This window comes from Pseudonaja textilis, chromosome 3 (genome assembly GCF_049901715.1).
Source record: "Pseudonaja textilis isolate UNSWEBS1 chromosome 3, rPseTex1.2, whole genome shotgun sequence".
Classification (NCBI taxonomy): Eukaryota; Metazoa; Chordata; class Lepidosauria; order Squamata; family Elapidae; genus Pseudonaja; species Pseudonaja textilis.
In genome coordinates this window covers 269,871-289,960 of record NC_141992.1, presented here as the reverse complement: position 1 = coordinate 289,960, position 20,090 = coordinate 269,871, and the positions used below count along the sequence as shown (strand labels likewise).

At 64.6% G+C, this 20,090-nt stretch overlaps 1 protein-coding gene across 3 annotated transcripts in view; it reads right to left on the bottom strand.

Annotated features, from left to right (window-relative positions):
• Nucleotides 1-3,946: 3,946 nt before the first annotated feature.
• Nucleotides 3,947-20,090, bottom strand: part of CDH22 (cadherin 22) — a 42,223-nt gene continuing 26,079 nt past the window's right edge. For all 3 annotated transcript variants that reach the window (XM_026721781.2, XM_087928768.1, XM_087928769.1), the window contains 4 exons: nucleotides 9,484-9,605; nucleotides 9,068-9,185; nucleotides 5,098-5,349; nucleotides 3,947-4,587 (listed from right to left, as the gene is read on the bottom strand). In XM_026721781.2, coding sequence (XP_026577566.1) covers nucleotides 4,070-4,587; nucleotides 5,098-5,349; nucleotides 9,068-9,185; nucleotides 9,484-9,605 — 1,010 coding nt within the window. In that variant the 3' untranslated portion in view covers nucleotides 3,947-4,069. The remainder of the gene's footprint in view (nucleotides 4,588-5,097; nucleotides 5,350-9,067; nucleotides 9,186-9,483; nucleotides 9,606-20,090) is intronic.

Here is a 20,090-nt window from a genome sequence, read left to right as displayed (position 1 = left end):
GGCCTTCAGCTTGCGGGTCGGGGGGAGGGCTAGGAAGGAAGGGCAGCCAGCAGAGACCTGGCCCCAAGGTCATGCCCTCAAGCCTCTCCTGGGACCCGGCTCTCGGCGGCGGAGCCTCCTGCAGCTGCGGAGCCATCTCCCTAAAACTGCCGGTGCAATTACCCTGAATTACACCGGAGCCGCCGCCGCCGCCTATTGATCGGGCCCAGAAACAGCCGTTTAGGGCGGATTAGCAGTGGGGGAGGGGCCGGCGTCAGCCACATTCATCCCTCCGTTTCAGGCGAATCCTCCCTCCTGCCGCCGGGCCTTCCCTGCCCCGCAGGTGCCGAGCGCCGGAGCACAACTGGGCCGGTCTGAGGGGCGGGGAGGGGAGGGATTGGGAATGGGGGTCAGCGAAGCTCCTGGACAGGCAGCCTGAAGTCCGCGCAGAGAGCGGGAAAGGCGTCGTGCTGGGTTAGGGGCGGGGAGGGGGGAGGCAGCAGCGGAGGGCCCAGGATCCCCTCCCTCCAGGCTCCTTCCAAGCGGGATGGCTGAACTCCCCACCCCACCCCCACCCCCGTGTTGGGGCTGCCTCTGATCTGACCCAACCTGGGCAAGCAGGACAGAAGAGGAGGGGGGGGGCAGCCTAGCTGAATAAGCTCTGGAATTGCAGCAAGATTCCCACCCCAAATTCTGTGCGACCCCCCAAATCTTGCTTCAGCCACGATGGGGCGGACCCCGGTTTCCCACAGCCTTTCGCCCCAGCATCAAAGCCCCAGCAAAAGCTAACTTGCTGCAGCTGACCAGCCCCCACCCCGCTTATGTGCCAGGCACCTGCCCAAAACAGAAGGGTCTTCCGGGCTTGGAGTCCCTGGAGCAGCTCTGGGTCAAGCTCCGATGGCTGGAGGGCCTGCCAGCTCCAGACCCACCCCCAACCCCCGCCCCTCTAGAGCTGGGCTCTCCAGAAGACTGCCGGGCAGAGTCCGTCTGGATCGGATGGAAAGCACTTGAGGCGGCCCGGGGATCCTGCTGGCCACCAGGGCTGCCAAGCTGGCACCACGCGGCTGCAGGGCCTTTCACCCCCGGTGCTCTGCGCTCAGCGCCCGCTCTGGTCCCCAGGCCGCCTCCAAGGCTGCCCTTCCGCCCAGCGCGGTCCGCAGGGTCTCCGACCGGGAGGAGACCCTGCTGGGGGGCGGTCAGTTTACCGGTGAGCCCCACCCAATCGGGGCGGAGGGGGGGGGGTGACCTCTCCCAGCCCTCTGCCGCGGACTGGGGCAAAGGACTGAGCCCTGCGTGGGCCCCGGAAGGAGCAGCTCGGAGCTCCGCCCTCCTGCCTGCGTAGCTACTGCCCCACTTGGAGAGAAGGGGGCCAGCCGTAAACGGGCCCTCCAACACACAGCCCAGGAAGCAATTGTGGGTGATGGCACTGAACCCTCCCCCGAGACCCTCACCAAGAGGGGAGGGGACGTCCTCCCCTCCCCTGTCCTTCTTTCCCTCTGGAACAAGAGCCCCCAGTCCCGACTTTCCAAGGGTTTGAATTGGGACTCTGCTCCAGATGAGATGGGCAGCATCCCTTCCCGGAGGGCGGATGTGTGACCCCGCCTCCCCCCTCTGGACCCCTTGCAATTGCTCTGGACCCGCTGAAAGTGGGGCGTCCTGTGATCTGGCCAGTGCAGCCGAGAGCGGGTTGACGATTCCCTGATCAGGAAATGGGGGGCGGGGGGGGGGGGGGGGGTTGGAGGCTGCAGCCATTTGTGCTGCAACCGTCTGGGCCTCCTTGGCAGACTCATCCCCCGGCTGGCTCCTGCTCTTACCCCGCCTGCAGACGAGGCCCCTCCCATTGCCGACCCCCGTCCTTCCCAATCACAGCACTTGCCCTCTGAGACCGGGGGCTCCCCCCCCCACCTGGCTTTTCCCGGGGGCTATCGGTGGGGTCTGGGAGGGGCTCTTTGGACAGGACCAAGTTTGTTCTGTGACTCCGCACCACATCGGAATGAAGGAAATGTCTGCAGGGCAACCGCCCAGTCCCCCCGCGTTTCCTCTCCTTATAGGACATTTATTCTGGCCCGAGGTATGGGGGTCCTCTCGTCAATCCATCAGCTGCCCAGGTCACCGTGAATTGGGTGGCCCCATAAATTGAAGTCATAAATAAATAGATCCTGCAAGTGACTTTCCTCGTTCTGCTTACAGACTCCAGGGGCTGGGAGGGTCTCCCCCCCTCCCCCAAGCCCCATGCATTGTGCCAGAGAAGCCCCTCCCCTCCTCCATCCCCCTCCCTGCTGCCCCCCCAACAGGCCCTGGAGGAGGCTGCCTCACGCCCACCGGGGTTCTCTCGGCCAGGGAGCCAAGTTCTCCCAGGCCAACCCCGTTCCTGGCCGGCAGGAAATAAATAAAGTGGAGGAAGGAGATTTTTTTTTCTTCCCTTGCTTTCGGGCCCCTCCCCCCCCACCCCCCCCAGAAGACGGGCTTGTCAGAGGAAGAAATGCCAGGCAGGCAGCTGGAGAAGGTTGCTGGGCAGGACCCCACATTGCCCCCTCTTCCGCAATGGGAGAGCCCCCGGGGCTTCTGGCCCAGGAGACACAACACACACACACACACACACACACACAGGCAGGCAGGCAGGCAGCCCAAATCCAAGCAGGCACAGCAAGCGCTGAAGGGCGGCTGGGGCACCAGAGGGCGGGTCCCCCCTGCCCAAGGCCTTGACCCTGCTTGACTGGGGGCGGGGATTCCACACCTGCTGGCTTCACTTTGGGGGTGGAACTAAGGCCAGGAGAGGGGCCCCCTCTGAGCATATTCAAAGGGCCCCAGTTTGGGGCGAGGGGGGCTCTAGCAGGGCTCAGTTCTGTGGCAGAGAGCAAGAAGGGTCCAGCTGCAGACAGACCGCCCCCGGCCTTTCCCTCCTCCCTCCCCCCTTCCCTCCCAGACCCTGCGAGTGTGCAGGTGCCCACCTGACCCCTGACCCCCCCCCTCACTGCCCCGGAAGAATCAGGACGATGATGGAGGCCTCGGGGGTGAGAAGGAAATGGTTTATTTCACGTCCCAGAAGGACCTTCGGGGCTCCCCCAGCTGGCACCTTCCGGGGGGGCTCCCAGCTCCCTCCTCCCCACTTGGGGCAGGGGGAGAGGGGAGGGCTCAGTGCCTTCAGTGTTGGGGGGGCGTCCGTGTGACCCCCCCTCCCCCAACGGCTGTTCTGTGTGCAGCAGTGCTGGAAGGAAGCTGGATGAAAAATGTCAGATACCCTGTTTGGCCCCTTGCCCCCCCCCTCCCCCGTCTGGCTGCCCACTTCCACGGGGGGGGGGGCTGGCTCCCCACCCGGGGCCAGAAAAGAACCATGGAAGTTCCTGAGCTGGAGGGCCAACCGCCTCCACTCCACCCCTGGCAGACGGGCCAGAGGGAGTCACAGTGGTCAGGGGAGGGCGAGGGGCAGATATCCTGAGACGAGGCCTCTCAGTCAGGGGAGGGGCTGCCGGCCTTAGGGGCGGCAGCCTAGAACATGCCCTGAGAGCAGCAGGGCTGGGGGGCTGCACCTGGTCCCAGAACCTGGCCGAACCTGGCCCAGTCCCCCAGGGCCTCTTCCAAGGGGAGCCAGGGCCGAGGGACTCCCAGGGCCCAAGGGGGCCACTTGCTGGGCTCCGGCCGGCCACACCGCAGCCTGCAGAGGAATGGGGGTGGGGGTGGGGGGCAGCAGGGTCTTGGGGCCTCTGGACAGGGAAGCGGGGCAGGAGAGCATCTGTGGCTGGATCTTGACTGGCCTGGCTGGGTGCCCCCCACAAGAAGAGGAGCACTGGGCTCTTGGCAGAGGCGCTGCTTAGCAGATCAAAGCTTGTCAGAGGCTGAGAGTCAAGGGACAAAACCATTTCGGCAACAAAAGGCTCCCCCCACCCACATCGCCCCCGGGCAGCTCTCTTCCGACACAGATCGATTTAAAGGATGATTTGCCAGAGGAGGGGCCTGGCACCCGTCCTTCCTCCAGGGAGGGGGGGCTCCACGGGGTTGGGCTGCTGGTCAGGCCCTCCTCCCTCCTCACCCCGAGCCCCCAAGGTCTCTGGGTGGCCCCTGGGCCCCAGGAGCCCTGCTCCAGCTGGGCCTAGGTCTCCCGGCTGCTCTCCTCGGCCCGGGCCCCGGCGTAGAGCGCCGCCAGCTGCCGGAAACGGGGGCCCCAGGCGCCGAGGTAGGAGAAGTCCTGCTCAGAGCCGGTCGAGCGGGAAGCGATGGAGCTGAGGGAGGCCAGCGGGGAGTCGGCCCCCTCGAAGGCGTAGGTCTGGAAGGAGTCGTAGGGGGGCACGGAGGGGTCGCCGTCCGCCTGCCCCACTTTACGGCGGATGTAGTCTCTGAAGAGGGAGAAGTCGAGGTCCGGCGCCTGGCGCCACTGGGGCAGGGAGTGCAGTTCCGAGGGCGGTGGGGGCGCCCCCTTCTCCTCGCCCCCCTTGGTCTCGCCAAACTCATAGAGGCTGCGCAGCGCCGACATGTCGTAGGCCTGGGTGTCCTGCTCGCCGCCCCCTTCGTCGTTGTACTTGATGACGTTGTCGCGCATGTCCTCGTCCTCCTCGGAGGGCAGGTGCCCCTTCTGGTGGCGCTTCAGGGCCAGGATGAGCAGCACCAGCACTGCAGCCGGGGACAGGAGGCATGTGGGGGGAGGCAGGCCATGGAGCAGCCCCCGGACACCCCCACCCCCCACCGGCCAAGGGGCTCTGGAGGGGCCCGCAGCCATCGGGGAGGAGGCCCACCCCACCAGGACCCAGAGACAGCTGGGGGGCCTTTCTGAGGAGCTGCAGCTGACCCCCGGAGCAGGCCCTGAAGTCTCAGAGGAAGCAGCTCAGGGGGGAGGGGCCCCTTGCAGAAGCCCCCCTGCATCGACCTGGGAGCGGCCCCACCAGGCACAGCAAAAGGACCTGAGCGGCCCCCGGAAGAGGCTGCCTTGCCTGGGCCTGGACAGATGCTTCTGGCTCTGATCCACACAACTCTCTCCCCGGCCCCCCAAATTCCCACCGGTGTGCCAAGGGCTGCGGGCAGGACCTCGCCTTCTGGCAGCCAGGCAGCCTCCTGGGGCAGCGCGGTGCAGGGGGCGGAGCATCAGGGGATCGAGGGGTGCCCGGGGGGGGAGACAACACTCACCTACGAGGATGAGGAGGCAGACCAGCAGGGCGATGAGGGCCCCGGGGCTGAGCGAAGGGGACACCGCGAAGGCAGTGGTGTTGCACGACTGGATGGTGCCGGTGTTGTCGCAGCCGCAGATGCGGACGGTGAGGGTGCCCGTGCTGCTGAGGGCGGGGGGGCCGCTGTCCACCACCAGGATGGGCAGCAGGAACAGGTCCTGCTCCTGCCGGTTGAAGCCCAGGTGCTGAGTGTGCAGCCCGGCCGTGTCATCTGGGGAGGGAGCGAGACCAGGAGGAGTGGGAGGAGGCCAGCGAGGGGCAGCCCCTGCAGCCCCTCAGAAGGGAGGCGGCACCCACACGCCTCACCCCGTCGGTCCCTCTGCGGAGTGGCTGGAGCTGGCTGGCTGGCAACAGGTGAGACGATCCATTAGGGAGCCCCCACGGAATCCCCCCTCCCCGAAATCCTCTGCAGGAGAAAGCCGGCTGGAGCAGAGGTGGTGGAAGGAGGGCCAGAGGCCCCTGGGGGCACCGTGCCCATCTTGCACCAGGCGGGGTGGGGTGGAGTACCCCTTTGGGCTGGGAACCTCGGCCGAGGAGAGCCTGAGACGGAGGCTGATGGCCAAAGAGAGTTGGACAGGGCAACCACGGGCCCAAAGAGGTGGCGGAGGGGTCCTCTCCGCCGCTTGGGTTGAAGGGGAGGCGGCACAGCCGTTTGGCAAGGGGATGCTTTCATTTGGGTTCCTGCTCTGAGAGGATTAGACTAGATGGCCTCAGGAGCTCCCCCGAGGCTTCTTTCATCTTTTTCTGGTTGCCTTTTGTACAGCTCCCCCTCGAGCCCTGGGAAGGCTGAGCGAAGACTGTTGGGAGAGGAGGCCATGAGGAGATATTATTCCCCGCAGGGTCAGCCAAGGGACGACGGTCACTCCAGTGGCAGCAACAGCCATGCAGCCGGGAGATGCCGGGGGAGGGTGTGGCTTCCGTGGGAGGCTCGGCTGGTCCTGCCTGGCGAAGCAGCCCCTGGACTTCGGAGGCGGGTGGGAAGCCGGGCGTGGCCGGGGACAGAGCCCCTCCTTCTGGGGCTGCCCCTCCTTCTGGGGCTGCCTCCTCCAGACCTTCTGGCCATTGCTGGAGAGCAGCGGCCGATCCCCAGGCAGGATCCCAGGGCAAAGGGAAGGCGAGCGGAAGGGAAGGGGCTGCAAGGGACACCTCGGGCATCAGCAACGGGAGACGGACCCGCCCCCAGCGCTTTGGCTCAGAGGACGGCAGCCTTGATTGCTCAGAGAGCCACGCAGAACCACGCCCTTGTCCCTGGGGAGGGTGCAGCGAGACACGATCCGGGCCACGGTGCAGCCGGGCAGCCAATCACGCCAATCAGACGGTGGGCAACCCTTCCGTTTGACGCTCATTCAAGAAGAAGGGGAGGGAGGGGGCTGGTGGGCTTTATGGTCCAGCTGCCTCGGAAAGTGACAGGCTGCGCAAGGGGGAGGGGCCGCTCTGGCGGGGAACAAAATGCCCAGGCTGGAAATGTGTTTGGGAGGAAACTGCAGTTGGAGCCCGAAGTAGGAACCTTCCATGAAGCCGGAGGACGAGTTCTCGGCTCCTGCCAATCTCATTATTTCTTCGTTGCTGATGCAGCCTCCCAGCCACCAGGACGGGCTCCCTGCACACGGACGCCTCCAGACGGAGCGAGCAAAGAGATGGCGCTCGCCTCCAATGGCAAAGACCTGGCGGGGGCGGGGGGGGGGGCGATGCCAGGCTGCTCCCAGACAGCTTCCGAGTCGGACGAAAGCAGAAGGATCCGCAAACGGTTTCTCACCCCCCCATCCCTCAGGGGCTGCTCTAAACCTCGCTGGAGGGAGCCAGAGGGGTGGTGGGCGTAAAGGGCGCCGGTGAGGAGAGAGGGCCAAAGTCCCAGCGCCCGGAGAAGGCAAGCGAGGTCAGAGGAGACGGCGGCTTTGGCTGAGGAGACAAGCCGACACAAAGAGCTCACGGAGGAGCCTAACCAAGAAGGGCAGCAGCGCCAGAGGCCCCACCCAAAGCAGCCGGCAGAGCTGCTATAGACACACACACACACACAGACGATGTTCCCTAGTTGGGTAATGCAATGTCTGCAAGAAAGCCAGCTCAGAGACCACCCCCCCCCAGGACCCCAAAGGAGACGCTGCAGAGGACGCAATCTAGTCCACATTATCCTCAATTTCTCACGCTAGTAAAAACAACGCTTGGAATCATTCTACCCCAATTAGCGCCCTGCTTGGAGCAGGATATGCCAGGTGTGGAAGGCGGTTTCAGAAAACGCCAAGGAAGCGGAGGCAGCGCAGCTGAGCCCCACCGGAGAAGAACAGCTGGAAGAAGCCAGGGGGGGAGGGGAGGGGCTGCTTCGTCCATCATGGAAAGGCTGGGCTGGATTGTGTCCATCGGGTCCAACTGTGGAATGCCCTCACCAAATGTGGGACCCCCCCCGCCCGTCCTCATGTAGAGGGAGGCCCCCAGCCCAGAGGAAGCATGGCAGAAGACGGCGGCCCCAGGCTGCGTACCCCCAACCCGCTTCCTTAGCCCACCACGAGGAAGAAACGTCCACGTCCTGCACGGGGCTGGAGACCCCCTTCTGCCCACGGAGCCGAGTGCCTGAAGGCCAGGAGGAGTGCGCAGGAGGGGCAAAATGGGGGAGGGCCCCCCCCGGCCTCCGAATGGGTGGGGAAGGTAAGGAAGGAGTGGCGCAGGGCCTCTGATCTTCAGAGGGGCCCTTGGGCAGAAAAGGAAGTGGCAGCGAGAGACACCCGGGGGCCCTGCGCGGAGGCCACGGGAAAGCCTCCCCAGGGTGCCAGGAGCCGCCTCCCTGCAACGCTCCGTGGAAGTCCGCGTGGAAGGGCGAGGAAGGAGGCCCTGGAGACCTGCACGGAGGAAGCAACGCCAGCCCAGCCTCCCCACTCAAGCCGACCAGGCCCCCGGTCTTCTCCCGGGCCCTCTAGGTCCCCAGCTCTCCCGAGAGGCTCCACTCTCGGGGAGGGGAGGCGGCTGCAGCAGTGGGGGGCACTTTGGGAAGGCGGAGGGGCTGGGCCGGGGCCAGACCCTCCCAGGGAACGTCCACCTAGGCGGGGACACAATTCGGATGGCGCCTGGTCACTCCGTGGGCTTTGTCTGTGGATGGCCCTGATCTATTTGCCCAGCCAGGGCCGGCCCAGGCACCCGGCGGGACGGAGGCCCCCGCCCGTCGGTCGCAGTGCCTCTCACGGACCCCCGTGTCTCAGTTGGCTCCTGGAGGTCAGGCTGCCACGTCTCCCCATTGGCTCTTGCAAGCGGGGGGCGGCGGGCATAGAGAGCGTTTGGCTCCCTTGGGCTCCTCTTTTGTGGGCCCGGAACTGGGACCCTCCCTGACCTGAGCAACTCTTGAGGGGGAGGGGAAACGGGGGGGCAGTCAGAGTTGCCCCTCCCCTTTGGGAGACCCTGCCTGCCCCTGGGGCTCAGGTTGGGGAAGGACCCTAAAACAGGGACGATTGAAATGGATCTCCCCCTTGGGAATCTCCCCCGCGGATCCCAGATCAGCCCAGGCCACTGGCCCTGCCTGCCCGCCTGCCCGCCCAGGGCCCGGGAGGGAAGGAAGCTGGGCACGGCCACGTTGGCCCTCGTGCGCCAGGGCTCTGCTAGGCGGGGGGGGCCTCCCGCCGGCCCCTTTCAGCTGCTGGACAGGCCAAGGTTTAAGGAAGAGCCTCCATCTGGCCTGGCATCCATCACTGTCTCATCTTGGCTGCTATAGCAATATTTATAAATCACATCTCAAAGCCAGCTACAAATTTGTACAAAGAAACAGATGGGCCGTTGGCGGCCGCTTCTCACGGGGGGGGGGGGAGGATTTATGAAGGGCCTGTGACTGCGAGGGAGGGGGGGAGGGGGGGCCAAAGGGTCGCGGGGGGGGACGGAGCCCTCTGGGGCAGCAGGCGGGGCAGCTCCCTAGGCCCGACCCCGGAGGTTCCCCAGGGGAGGCTCACCTGTGATGCCCAGCAAGGAGAAGTGGCGGCTGGCGGTGGCCTCGGGGCCCAGCGTGAAGTAGAAGCGATGGCCGCCTGGCGGGTCGTCCCTGTCCACGACACTGATGGTCTGGATGAGCTGCGGAAGAGGCCGGGATGGCCGTTGGGGGAGGCAGCACAGGGCGCTTGGCCGGCCCGGCCCCTCTGCCTGCACGAAGAGGGCAAGCAGGGCCAGACCAGCCCCCCCCCAGGTGCAGCCCCCCCACAGGTGTGGGCTCTGGGCCCTTGGCTGGCTTGGGGGAGCTCCGCAGGTGGCAGAGGCCCGGGGAAACCCAGGGCCAGAAGCCTGCAGCTGTGCCAGGGAATGACCGGGAGAACAGAGCCCCCCCCGCCCCCTACCCGAACACCATGCGCTAGGCGGGGCCGACCCTCCGCACCTCGCCTGGCTTGGCATCCTCACAGACGGCGGCTTCGTAGGGCATGGCCAGTTCGGGCGGATTGTCGTTGACGTCCAGGATGCGAATTCTGAGCACCGTCCTGGACACTTGAGTAGGATTGTCTGGAATACACACACAGACACACACACACACACAGACAGACACACACACACACACACACACGAGGTGGTGGATGAGTAGCAGGAGCCCCAGATGCCAGGCTGGCACCCCAACCACCAGAGAAGCTACCCAGTTCTAAATAAGGAGGGCTGACCCTCGGCCACCATCCCCACGGTCCCATCTGGATCCCTGGCTGTCCTGCTCAAGCAGGGGGTTGGACTAGAAGACCTCCAAGGTTCCTTCTGAGCCTGTTATTCTATGTTCTTTTCTTGGACCGGCTGGCACTTTGCATCTTCCACCAGACCTTCCTGCCTGCACCCAGCTCTCAGCCTAGCCGGCCTGGGGCCCCGCTCAATTAGCCCCAAGCCAAAGACGTTTGAGCCCCCACGGAGGGGGGGGGTTCCAGCTTCCAGCCAGGCTGCCGGGACGTCCAGCAGGGCCACGGAGGGAGCTGGCCACGGGAAGATCGCCAATTCCCCCACAGAGGCAGGCAAAGATCGATCCACATTGAGCAGATCCCTGGGGATCAACATCCTATGCTGGGATCCGTTGTTTCCCAAATGGTTGCGTTTTAAGCATTGCCAACAAACAGGGAAGATTGTTACCTTTCAACAATGTTCAGAAAACCAAGCGCCAATTTTAGCAATCAATACTGGATTCGACCTCTCGTTTAACTTAAAGAAGCTCAAGTCTTCCTCATTTTACACATACGCACATACACGTCCCATCCGTCCTCCACCCAGAGTTTCCTTGTCAGTGAAAGGGGTAACAAACTGAATAACGGAATAGCTGCTCCCCCACCGTAGCCCCCTAGCTGGGTGCTGCCCCCCTCGTCCGTCAGCGGCTGCCTCTGAATGATGCCCCCCGCACTACACACCTGGCTTTGCCACCCCAGGATTTCATGTACGCCTCGTCCCACGTGGCCCCCCTGCTGGGCCCCAAGTGAGTTGGGGATTGCACCCCCCCAACAAAGGACCCCCCCCAAGCATGAGGGAAGGAGTCCCAGCCAGCAGGCGTGCAGGAGCCCCCCCCAAGTACAACCGAGGCCTTACTGGCCTCTGGGGCTGTGGTTGTGAGTCACAGGAGGGGTGTGTGTGTGTGTGTGTGTGTGTGTGGTGTGTGTGGGTGTGTGTGTGTGTGCTGTCCTTGTCTCCTGGCAGGCCCCGTTCCAACATGAGGAGCGGGGCAAGAGAGATCTTGGCTGCCCACCGACCCTGGGAGGCAGCCGACCCACCAACCGGGTTCAAGCACTCAGCAGATTCCCATGTGCCTCAGGGGTGGGGGCAACTCCCTTCTTAGGGGTCCCTGGGGAAAAGTCCCCCACCCCACTTTTGCACAGGGTGGGGGGAGGCATTCCCCCTGCACCTGGCCTGGCCATGGTTGCCCTTGGGGCTGAGCCCTCCAGAGCCCCCAATCCCTGCAGTGTGTGTGTGTGTGTGTGTGTGTGTGTGTGTGGCCCTGTGCCCTATTGGCCGGGGGGGGGCACCTGGGCTCGCCCACCGGCCGTGCTTCCCGGGGCTGGTACCTGCAGGCTCCTCCCCCGGGTGGGCTCTCATCTGCTGCCTGGCTACGGTTATTCCCACTCAGTCTGATTTCCGGCTTTTCAGATCACAGGACCCTTACCTGCCCCAGGTGAATCACTAAGAATATTAAGGTCCCATAAAGACAGAAGAGAGAGCAAAACGGACAATGACGGGTTTCCTTTGGTGATCCATCACCTGCCTTTAAGAGGTCCACGATTCACGGAACCCCCTCCCGGGATAAGAGAAGGCACGGTTTGCCCCCCCGCAGCAGGGGGAAACTCCTCCATCCATCAGGTGGCCAGTCAACCTGCTAGCGAGGCCGAGAGAGAGAGAGACAGAGAGGCCAGGGCCTGGCCCAACGCCAAGACCCTGTGCCAGGAGGGGGGAGGTCCCAACTGCCCCCCAAGGAGGCCTCTAAGGGCCATCCAGAAGGTTCTGGGCATGCCAGAAACCGGACCACATAAGCAAGCGGAGCCCCATCCACAGGATGCCAGCAGCACACCGGACGGGTCCATGGAAACCCCTCCCTGCACGGACCTCCCGTCCCTGGTGCCCCGAAGGTTCAGGGCCCCTTTGCAAAGGAACGGCTCCCTCAAGGAAGGAAGGAGCCCCGCTGGAGAAAGTCACTCCAAACCTCCTGACTGTCCCTTGTCCCTCCGGCCCTGGATCCAGGAATGTCAGGGCATCCCTGACCACTCTTCCTCCCCACCCCCACCCACCCCCGGCCGGCCTCCCCAGTTTTGCCCTCAGCACCCCCCCAGGAAAACCTCTCCTTTGCCTCCAATTATTGTCATTTTTTGCCGATGGTGGAGATTTCACAAACTCCCCAAGCGGGAAAGGGGTCGACTTTCCAGGGGTGCCTCCAGAGTTAACTTCTCCTCCTGTTTTCGGCTGACGTTCCCTTAATTGGCTTCATATCTGGGTCATCCAACTTGGGAGCTAATGAGCAAAAGGCGGCCTCTAACGGGACCCCCCCCAACCCTCCCGCTGTCCTGCAGCCGGATGGCAGGTCTGTGTCTCTGCCCCGGTCAGTGAGCTCCCCTGGCGAAGGAGGCTCAGGGCCCCCCCTTCCCTCCGCCCCCGAATGCACTGGGAAGGGCCAGTTTTGCAGGCAGAATGGTTGGGGTTTTGCAAGGAAGAGAGGGAGGGAGGGAGGGAGGCCGCGGGAAGCTGCTTCTTCCCCCAGCCCCAAAACTTCTCCCGAGAAGAGACCAGAACGACGCTGCCAAAATCAGACTTTCGCGGTGCTGTATCCCGGCCTGACCTGGCGGCTTTTTAAGGACAGAAATAATGGGAGCTGGAAGGGTCCACCTTCCCTCCTCCACCCCAACAGCCTTTTCAAGAGACCAGCCCCCCCATCTTCCTTCCTTCTGGTGGCCATGACTGGCTGCAGCCCCACCCCTTGGACAACCCCTCCCCTCCCCAACATGGGGAGGCTCAGCTAAGCAACCTCCCCAACAGGGCCCTTTGGCCTCCCACCTGCCGCTTCACCTGGGCCAGGGGGCGGAGGAGGACCAGCGCAGGCCCATCCCTGGGCGCTTCTCCCGAAGGCAAGGGGGGCTCGGGAGGGCTGGGGCACCACCCGGCGCTGGGGGGGGGGGGCATGCTGGGGGGGTATCTTGCTGGCTTCAAGCCACCATTGTCCCCGTGCGATTGAGGCGGCCAGGCTCCGCAGAGGAGCCCAGCCAGACCTGAGCGGGTGATGGGATCGAGCTGGGCCTGCAGAGAAGCCGCGGCACAGAGGAAGAAACCTCCCTGGGCGCTTCCGGAAGAGAACCACAAGCAAAGGAACCTTAGAGCAAAGTCGAACTCGGAAGCCCAAGCCCAAAACCGCCAAGCACTGAAGCAGCCGGGCGGAGGTGGCTGTTCCCGCAGTTGTGTGCAGGCCGGGTTGTGGGTCTTTCTGGAGGAGGGGGTGGGGAGAAAGAGGAGGGGCTGCACCCCAACGACTTCCAGCTGGTCAGCCTCGGACCTTCCTTTTCAGGAGGAGATGGGGGAGGGGGTTGGCCTGCCACTGGGGAGACCTCGGGAGAAACAGGGACCGGGACCCCCGGGGGTCGGCTGTCAGGCCAGGATTTAGCTCCTTGGAGGGGGGCGTGGCAGAGCCAGAACAGCGGTGGGGCCTCCCAGCGGCTTTTGGTACCGGGGAGCCTGGCGGTTTCTTGCAGGCGCTTCATGACCCAACTAGGTAGCATCATCAGTGCTAGTAGAGAGCAGAGCACAACCCGCTCCCTCCTAGCACTGAGGATGGTCCCTAGTTGGGTCCTGAAACGCCTGCAAGAAAACGGCCGAGCTCAGAGGGCACCAGGGAGCCCCCCCTTCACGCCTGGGAGTTGGGGAGGGTGGCGTGGCGCAGGCTCTCCTCCCCTCCTTCTCAGGGTCAGCTGGTGTTGACAGTGAGGGGAGAGGTCCACTGTGTGGGGCCCTGCAGGGCTCGGTACTGTCTCCTCTCTTGTGGGGCGTCTACCTGAGGCTGCTCGGGAGCTCAGTGCGGTTCCACCTTGGAAGCCTGGGCCGGCCAGGTGAGGAGGCCGTCAAGGCTCAGTCGCGGGGCCTGGAGGCGGGGTGGGGTTGGATGGGGAAGAGCCGTCTCTGGTTAACAAGGGGGAGGGGGGGCTTCTGTGGGGGTTCAGGCTGCCCAGAAGGGGTGGCACCTCCCCCCCTCGAGGTCGATGGGCCACCTGAGGCTCCTCTTGGACCGCAGGTTGCTGCCTGAAGAGCAACTGTGGCCAGAGAGGTTCTTGCACAACTTCACCTCGCGCACAAGTGCGCACCTTCTCCTAGATGGTGGGGGGGGGGTCCTTGAGGCAACGGCCCCTGTCCTCTTCCCTCTGCAGCTGGGCTCCACGGGGCTGCCCTGCAAGCTTCAGCCGGTCTGGAGGGCCCACGGAGGAGCTCTGCCCCCCGAGCTGCACTGGCGGGCGGTTTGCCTCGGAGGGGGCGATCCCCGCCCACCAAGCGCTGCCTGGCACAGGGCCCGGGTGCCCGAGGGAGCGCCCAGCTGGCTCAATCTTGCAGGGTGGGCACACTCAGGACTCCTTTGACTAAACAATGCCTTCTACTGAGACCCCAGAAGTGGGGCTGGTCCTCCGGAGGGCCCCCCCCATGCAGACAGCCCCCCCCCCAGCTGTGGTTTAGAAGAGCCGCAAAGCCTGTTCTTTGCCCAGGACAACCCCCCCACCCCCACCGCTTCCTTCGATGGAGGGGCTTTAAGCACTTTTTGATTTTAAACTGTCTTGGGGGGGGGGGCTAGAATTTACCTTGGCACCAGATAAGTGGCTTTACTGAAGAGTCACCTTGTGTGAAATAGGCAGCCGTATGAATTTGATAGATAGATCAATAGAGATGATAGAAATAAAATAGCTTTAAAATGGAACTTGGATGCTGTGCTGTATACAGTGCGTGGAGATTTGCACCTCCGTCTTCAGCCCCCCTCCGCCCCCCGCCCCCCCCAATTCGCAGCTTCCGCTTCCACGGAGATGCCCAAAGTCCCGTGGGCCTCTCGACCCTGGAAAAGCTGCTGGGCGGGGTGGGGGGCATGCGGGGGGTGCCCCAGAGCGGGGGGGGGGGAGTCCATTGCCTCCAACAGCAGTTCCCTCTCCAGCGTCCCAGCTTGGCTGACTGACATGCAAATTAGTTTAATTATTTCTTCTTCTAAAATAAATTATATTTTGCAGAGGCTGCAATATGTTGTGTCAGGCAAAATTACATTCAATATTTTTAAACTAATTGATGTCAGCCTTGAGAAAATGTGATTGACAGTAGCAAGGAAACAAGGCTGCTACCTAAATAGTTTCCTAAATTAAAATTAAACACGCCGTTTTTCTGCATTTCCTCCTGGAGTTGGAATCCATTAATCTGAGGACGCCATTCGGGAGGAGGGGGCTTGCCACCTGCTGGTCCCACCAGAAGGGCCCCGGGAGAGGGGCTCCTCCTCCGCAGGAGGCGCTGCAGGTGGAGGCAGGAAGTTACCCCACACAGGAGCAGGGGAGGGACGGGGGCCCCTGTGCAGAGTTCGGGGGGGGGGAAGAGCCACCCGGGGGCAGGGGATGAGGGTTCCGTTTCACCCGGGCCCCTGCAGGGGCCCCTGGCCCTGAGCAGCCAACCCCGGAAATCTGGGGCGTTGCTCCTTAGCAGCCAGAGGGGCAGGCGGTGTGTGGGTGAGGCCCGGACTGGTGCTGGGTGTGCGTGTGTGAGCAAGCGGGAGGGGGGTGTGGGGCCAGGAGAGGCTGGAGGGCTCCCCTCTTTGGGCGGGGCCCGAGGGCAGCGGGGGAGAAGGGGCTTCAGCCTGAGCGCCCAGGCGCCCCCACCAACTGAGCGGCTCCTGCAAATGGGCGAGGGGGGACATATTGGAAGATGGGAGGCACACCTGAACTGGGGGAGGTCCCACCAAGGGGCAGCGGGGGGGGGGGACTACAGCCGGCCCTACCAGGTAAGGCGGAAGGGGGGAGAACGGCCCACCCAGTGCCAAGCCCCCAATGCAGGGAATCCTCTGCCCCGGGGGGCAAGAGCCAAAGGAAGCTGGCGAGAAGGAGGAGACACCCCCCTACCCCCCCACCCAGAGGGCCTTCCAGCCGGATGGGGCCTGGGGAGGCCGAGGGAGGGAGGCCCTGGCCAGCTGCCCCCTGACTTTCCCCGGCCCTTCTCTTCTCAGGGTGTGGGACCCCTGGGCGTTTCTCCTCCCCTCTTCCCTCTCGGCCCTTTCGGGCAGGCGGGGGCCGAGGGCAATGAGACAGCGGCCCAAAGTGCAGCTCTGGGTAAAGCTCCCCCCGGCCATCCCCGGCCAGAGCCAAGGGCTGGGCGGGAGGCTCCCTAGCCGGGACCTCAGGCCAGCCTGCCGAGCCATCCCACGTCCTCCTGGCCGGCCACGACCACAGCCCAGTGCCCAAAGACTGGCACAGCTGAGTGGGCAGTTCAGCTGCTGCCTCCACATTGGGACCCCCTAATCCCCGGACAAGCTCAGCCCCCCCTCCAAAAGTGGGCAGGAGAAAAAGGAAGGGGCCGGGCATAGCCCCCCCCACCCAAAGTTAAGCCAGGGCACTTGCGGCATCAGAATGGGGAAGATGGGGGCTCCCTACGGCCGCCAGTGGTGGGGCTCCTGGTTCCTTCCATGCTGGGGGAGCTCCCGCCTCAAAGGAGCCGAGGCAGGGCCTGGACGGGGTGGGGTGGGGGCTCCTCTCCCCCGCCAACCCCTCCCCTCCCTCTCTGCAGGCTCACCTTTGCGGCTGCCCTTCCCAGCCAGGGACTCAGACATAAATTGCACTTTAAATCCAATATCCGCCATTAATATTTCATGATTACAAAACGAGAAGGAGAATGTCAGGAGTGCCTGGACAACGAAAATGGATGAGTCAGATCTTCCTGACAGGAGAGCCGCGAGCCGCTGCCCGGGCACTAATGCCGCTTGACAGGCTGCTCGGCGGCTGCCCAACCCGCTGCCCCCCCCTCCCAGCAAAGGGCCTTGCCTGCAGCCGAGCCTGGGAACCAGACGGCCCGGGCCACGCAGGGCCTCCCCGCCCCCCCCCGACTCTCCTGCCTGCACTTCGGACCGGCCGGATGGTGGAGGGGCTGGGGGGCCGGGCCTGCTCCTCCGAGTGACCCCCACTGCTGCCCTCGGTCCCGCCTGAGTTCTGCCTTCGGAGCAGGGCAAGACCCCGAAGGCCTCGGAGGGGGCAGGGGGCACCTTTCCTGCCTCTGCAAAGCGGACCAGAGCCTCTCGGCCCCCCCCCAGACCCAAAGGACCCCATTCCCTTGTCCTCCTTCACGAGGGAGGGGGGGGGCTTCTTTCTGAGCAGCCAGCAGAATCTGAGGCAGCCAGGGGCAAGAGGCCCCCCAGCCCCACCCATGAAAGGGGCGGAACTTGTTCCTGGGGAGCCTGAGAGAGGGGGGGAGGGGGAGGAAGAGGAGGAGGCATTTGCTGCTTGGGGTGCAAAGGAAAAGCCGCTGGGGTCCAAGCCAAGGCAGGCCATGCAGGGCCACCATGTTTCTCCACAAGAGGCCAACGTGATTCCTGCTGGCGCCTCGTCGCAGGTGACCGGCCTCCTCCTGACTCGGTTCTGCCCCAGCCAGACCACGGAGCGGGCGGAGGAGGAAGTGGGGCAGAGAGACAGCAAAGGTGGGGCCCTCCCTGGGGGGACGGGGGTCCCCCCGAAACAGAGGGTGGGCCTGGCCAGGAGCAGCCCAAGAGGGGCTCCGGGGCACAGCTGGAGCGCAAGGGAAGCAGTTTGAGAGAAGCCACAACCCGAGTGGGGTTCCCTCCCCCCAGTGCTGCTTGGGGGGCGGGGGTGGACCGAGTGGCCTTCGGGAGGCCTGCTGAGGCTACTATCCTGAAGGGTCCCAACCAGCAGGGAGGGGGGCAGCCTCTGGGCCAGAAACCCCTTTGGCTGGAGAGCAACCTGGCCAGGGGAACCCATGGCAGGCCGGCAGGCGGGCAGGCCAGGGAGGGGGATGGCCACCCAGAGGTCTCCGGGGGGGGGGCAGAGAAGGGCTCAAGGAGGGACCCTGTGTAGCCTGCAAAGAGTTCGCATCCTCAGGGCGGGGCAGCCCCACCCTCACCAGCAGCAGGAGCAGCAGCCATGGAGTCCCCGGGGCGTCTCTGGAGGGACTCCAGGTTCCCCACCACTGCTTCGGTGGGGGGGGCACAGCCCCGGTGTGTGGGGGGGTGGCAAGGCTGATTGCTCCACAACACAGGACGGTGCCCTCCCCACCCGTGAGGTGTCCTGTGTGGGCAGGCTTTGCCTGGGAATCTGGGCACTTGACCCATGGTGGCCCAGAGCAGGGAGCCGGTCCGAGGGCACTGGGTGAGGGCCTGGTGGGGGCAGATCCCCCGCCCTCCTGTCACTGGGGCTCCCCCTCCCCCTTTTCCCCCCTCCCATCCAGACAAGCCCCCCCCACACACACTTGCGTTGGCTGCTCGGATGATGAGCGAAATCCAGCAGCCAACGCCACACCTGCCCCTTCCTTCCTTCCGAAGCGAGGAGCGATTGAGCGCGGCTTTCCCGGCCCAGCTGAGCCCCAGAGGAGAGGAAATGCCTGCCAGCCAGCGGAGTGGGAGGCAGCAGCAGCGGTGACAGCGGTGGCGGCTTCAAAGGAAGGCGGAGGAGCCCCCACCGGTGGCCTTGGCTTCTTCCTCTGCCTTTGTTTGAAGTGGGGGAGAGCAGCTTTCAAGCGGGGGGGGCTTCCTCTTTGGGGAGGCAGGTGGGGAGGGGGAGGGAGGAGAGGGGGGTCCCTGCTGCCCCAGAAGCAACCAGGAAGCCTGGCTGGGTCCCTTGCCTCCATGTGGGGCTCAGAAGCATGGGACGCATTGTGTGTGCGCAGGCAAACTCTTCCGTGGCTGCCCTGGGCCGAGCGGGCACAGAGGTGAGGCCAGGGAGCCTGGCCTGGGCTGTGAGGAGGGTCTCTGGCTGTGCAGAAGCCTCCAGTTGGCCAAGGGCGGCTCCCCCCCCTCGTGGCCAGAGAAGCCGAGGGTCTTGTCTCTCTGCTGCCAGTCCTGTCCTGGCGCCATCTCCCCCTGGCCAGCTCTGGAGGGGACATGGGGGGGGGGCTTGGCAGGAGGCTGGCTGGGGGCAAAGGGGAGGCCGTGGGGCCCGGCTGAAGCAGCGCAGGGTGCCAGAAGGACACCAGCGCCCCTGAAGTTGCACCTGGAGGAGCCTCCCCTCCTGCACCCTGACCCTGAGGCCTGGTGGAACCTGGTTTGGCTTGTGAGGGTCAGACCAGGTGCTGCCGACTCCCAACTGCCCCCCCGGGTGAGAGCAGCCCCTTTGGAGGTCCCGGGGGGTGGGGGCTTGGCAGAAAAGCCTTTGCTCTCAGCCTTGCACCCGGAACAGATCAGGGCGCCCAGCAGGAGCCCCTCCAGCGGCAGGAAGCGGAGAAGCCGGGCCGGAGTTGCAGGTTCAGCTGGGGGGGGGGGCACCTCCTGAGCGATTGGTGCTGACGGTGGGGAGGGGGAGCTTCCCCTGGAGTTCCTGCTGACAAAGCAGCCATTAGGGGGAGGGTCTCGGCCACGCGGGGTTAAGAGCCGCCTCCCTTGCAGAGGGTTCACTGCCACGCCAGGGCAGCCACGCCGGCAGGTACGGAGGCGCCTGCAAACCAGCCCCGAGGGTCCCACGGAACAGCTACCACCGGGGATGGAGCTCCCGGGGATTCCCACCCACCCCGCAATCCCTGGAAGAGGAGGCCTTCCGCCAGAGCGGGGCCCCTGGGCCACCTGAGGGGGCTTCCCAGAAGGCAGCTGGACCTTCTTGGTTCCTGTTTCCTTTTCCCTTGGAAACGTCGCTCGCTCCTGACTGAATGGCGGGGAAGGTTCTGGAGACCTTCCGTGGAGGAGACGCTGCTAGAGGGGGCGAAGCGCCCAGCTGCCTCTGGAAAAGCACCTCTGGGGCCACCGTGACCTGGACGACGGGAAATCCCCATAGATCTGGGCCCCCACTGAGCAAATGGGGTCCCAGGGACCAAGGGCCGGGTTACTCGGATGGCGGACAAGATCTATGTTTGACCCAAGTGAGGTAAACCAGGTCAGGGGAACTTGAAATGGGATTCTCTGAAGCTTTGAGATGCAAACCCTGCAGAACAGAACAGAAGGAACCCTAGAGCTCTTCTAGTCCAACCCCCTGCCTGGGCAGGAAACCCTCCAGGCCGCTTTAAGAGGAGAAGGATCCGGGCGTGGCTGAAACGGGGCCTCTTGTCCCGGCAAGGACCCCTGGAGCAAGAGGCTCAGGAGGTCCGTAGCCTCGTCATCGATGAGGAGCAACCAACAGCCTCATCCTTAGAATCTGCTGCTGACCCTCCGACCAAAGAGAAGACGCGGATGATGCTCTCAAAGAAACGTCGTGGATTGGAATGAGTTCGTTTCACGACTAAAGCTTGAGGCCTGGCCGACCCCTTTCTCTTTGGGAGGGGGGAAGAAGCCCCCGGAAGGCCAACAAGCCTCCAACGGGGAGCCTCCATTTAGGACGGGGAAGGAGC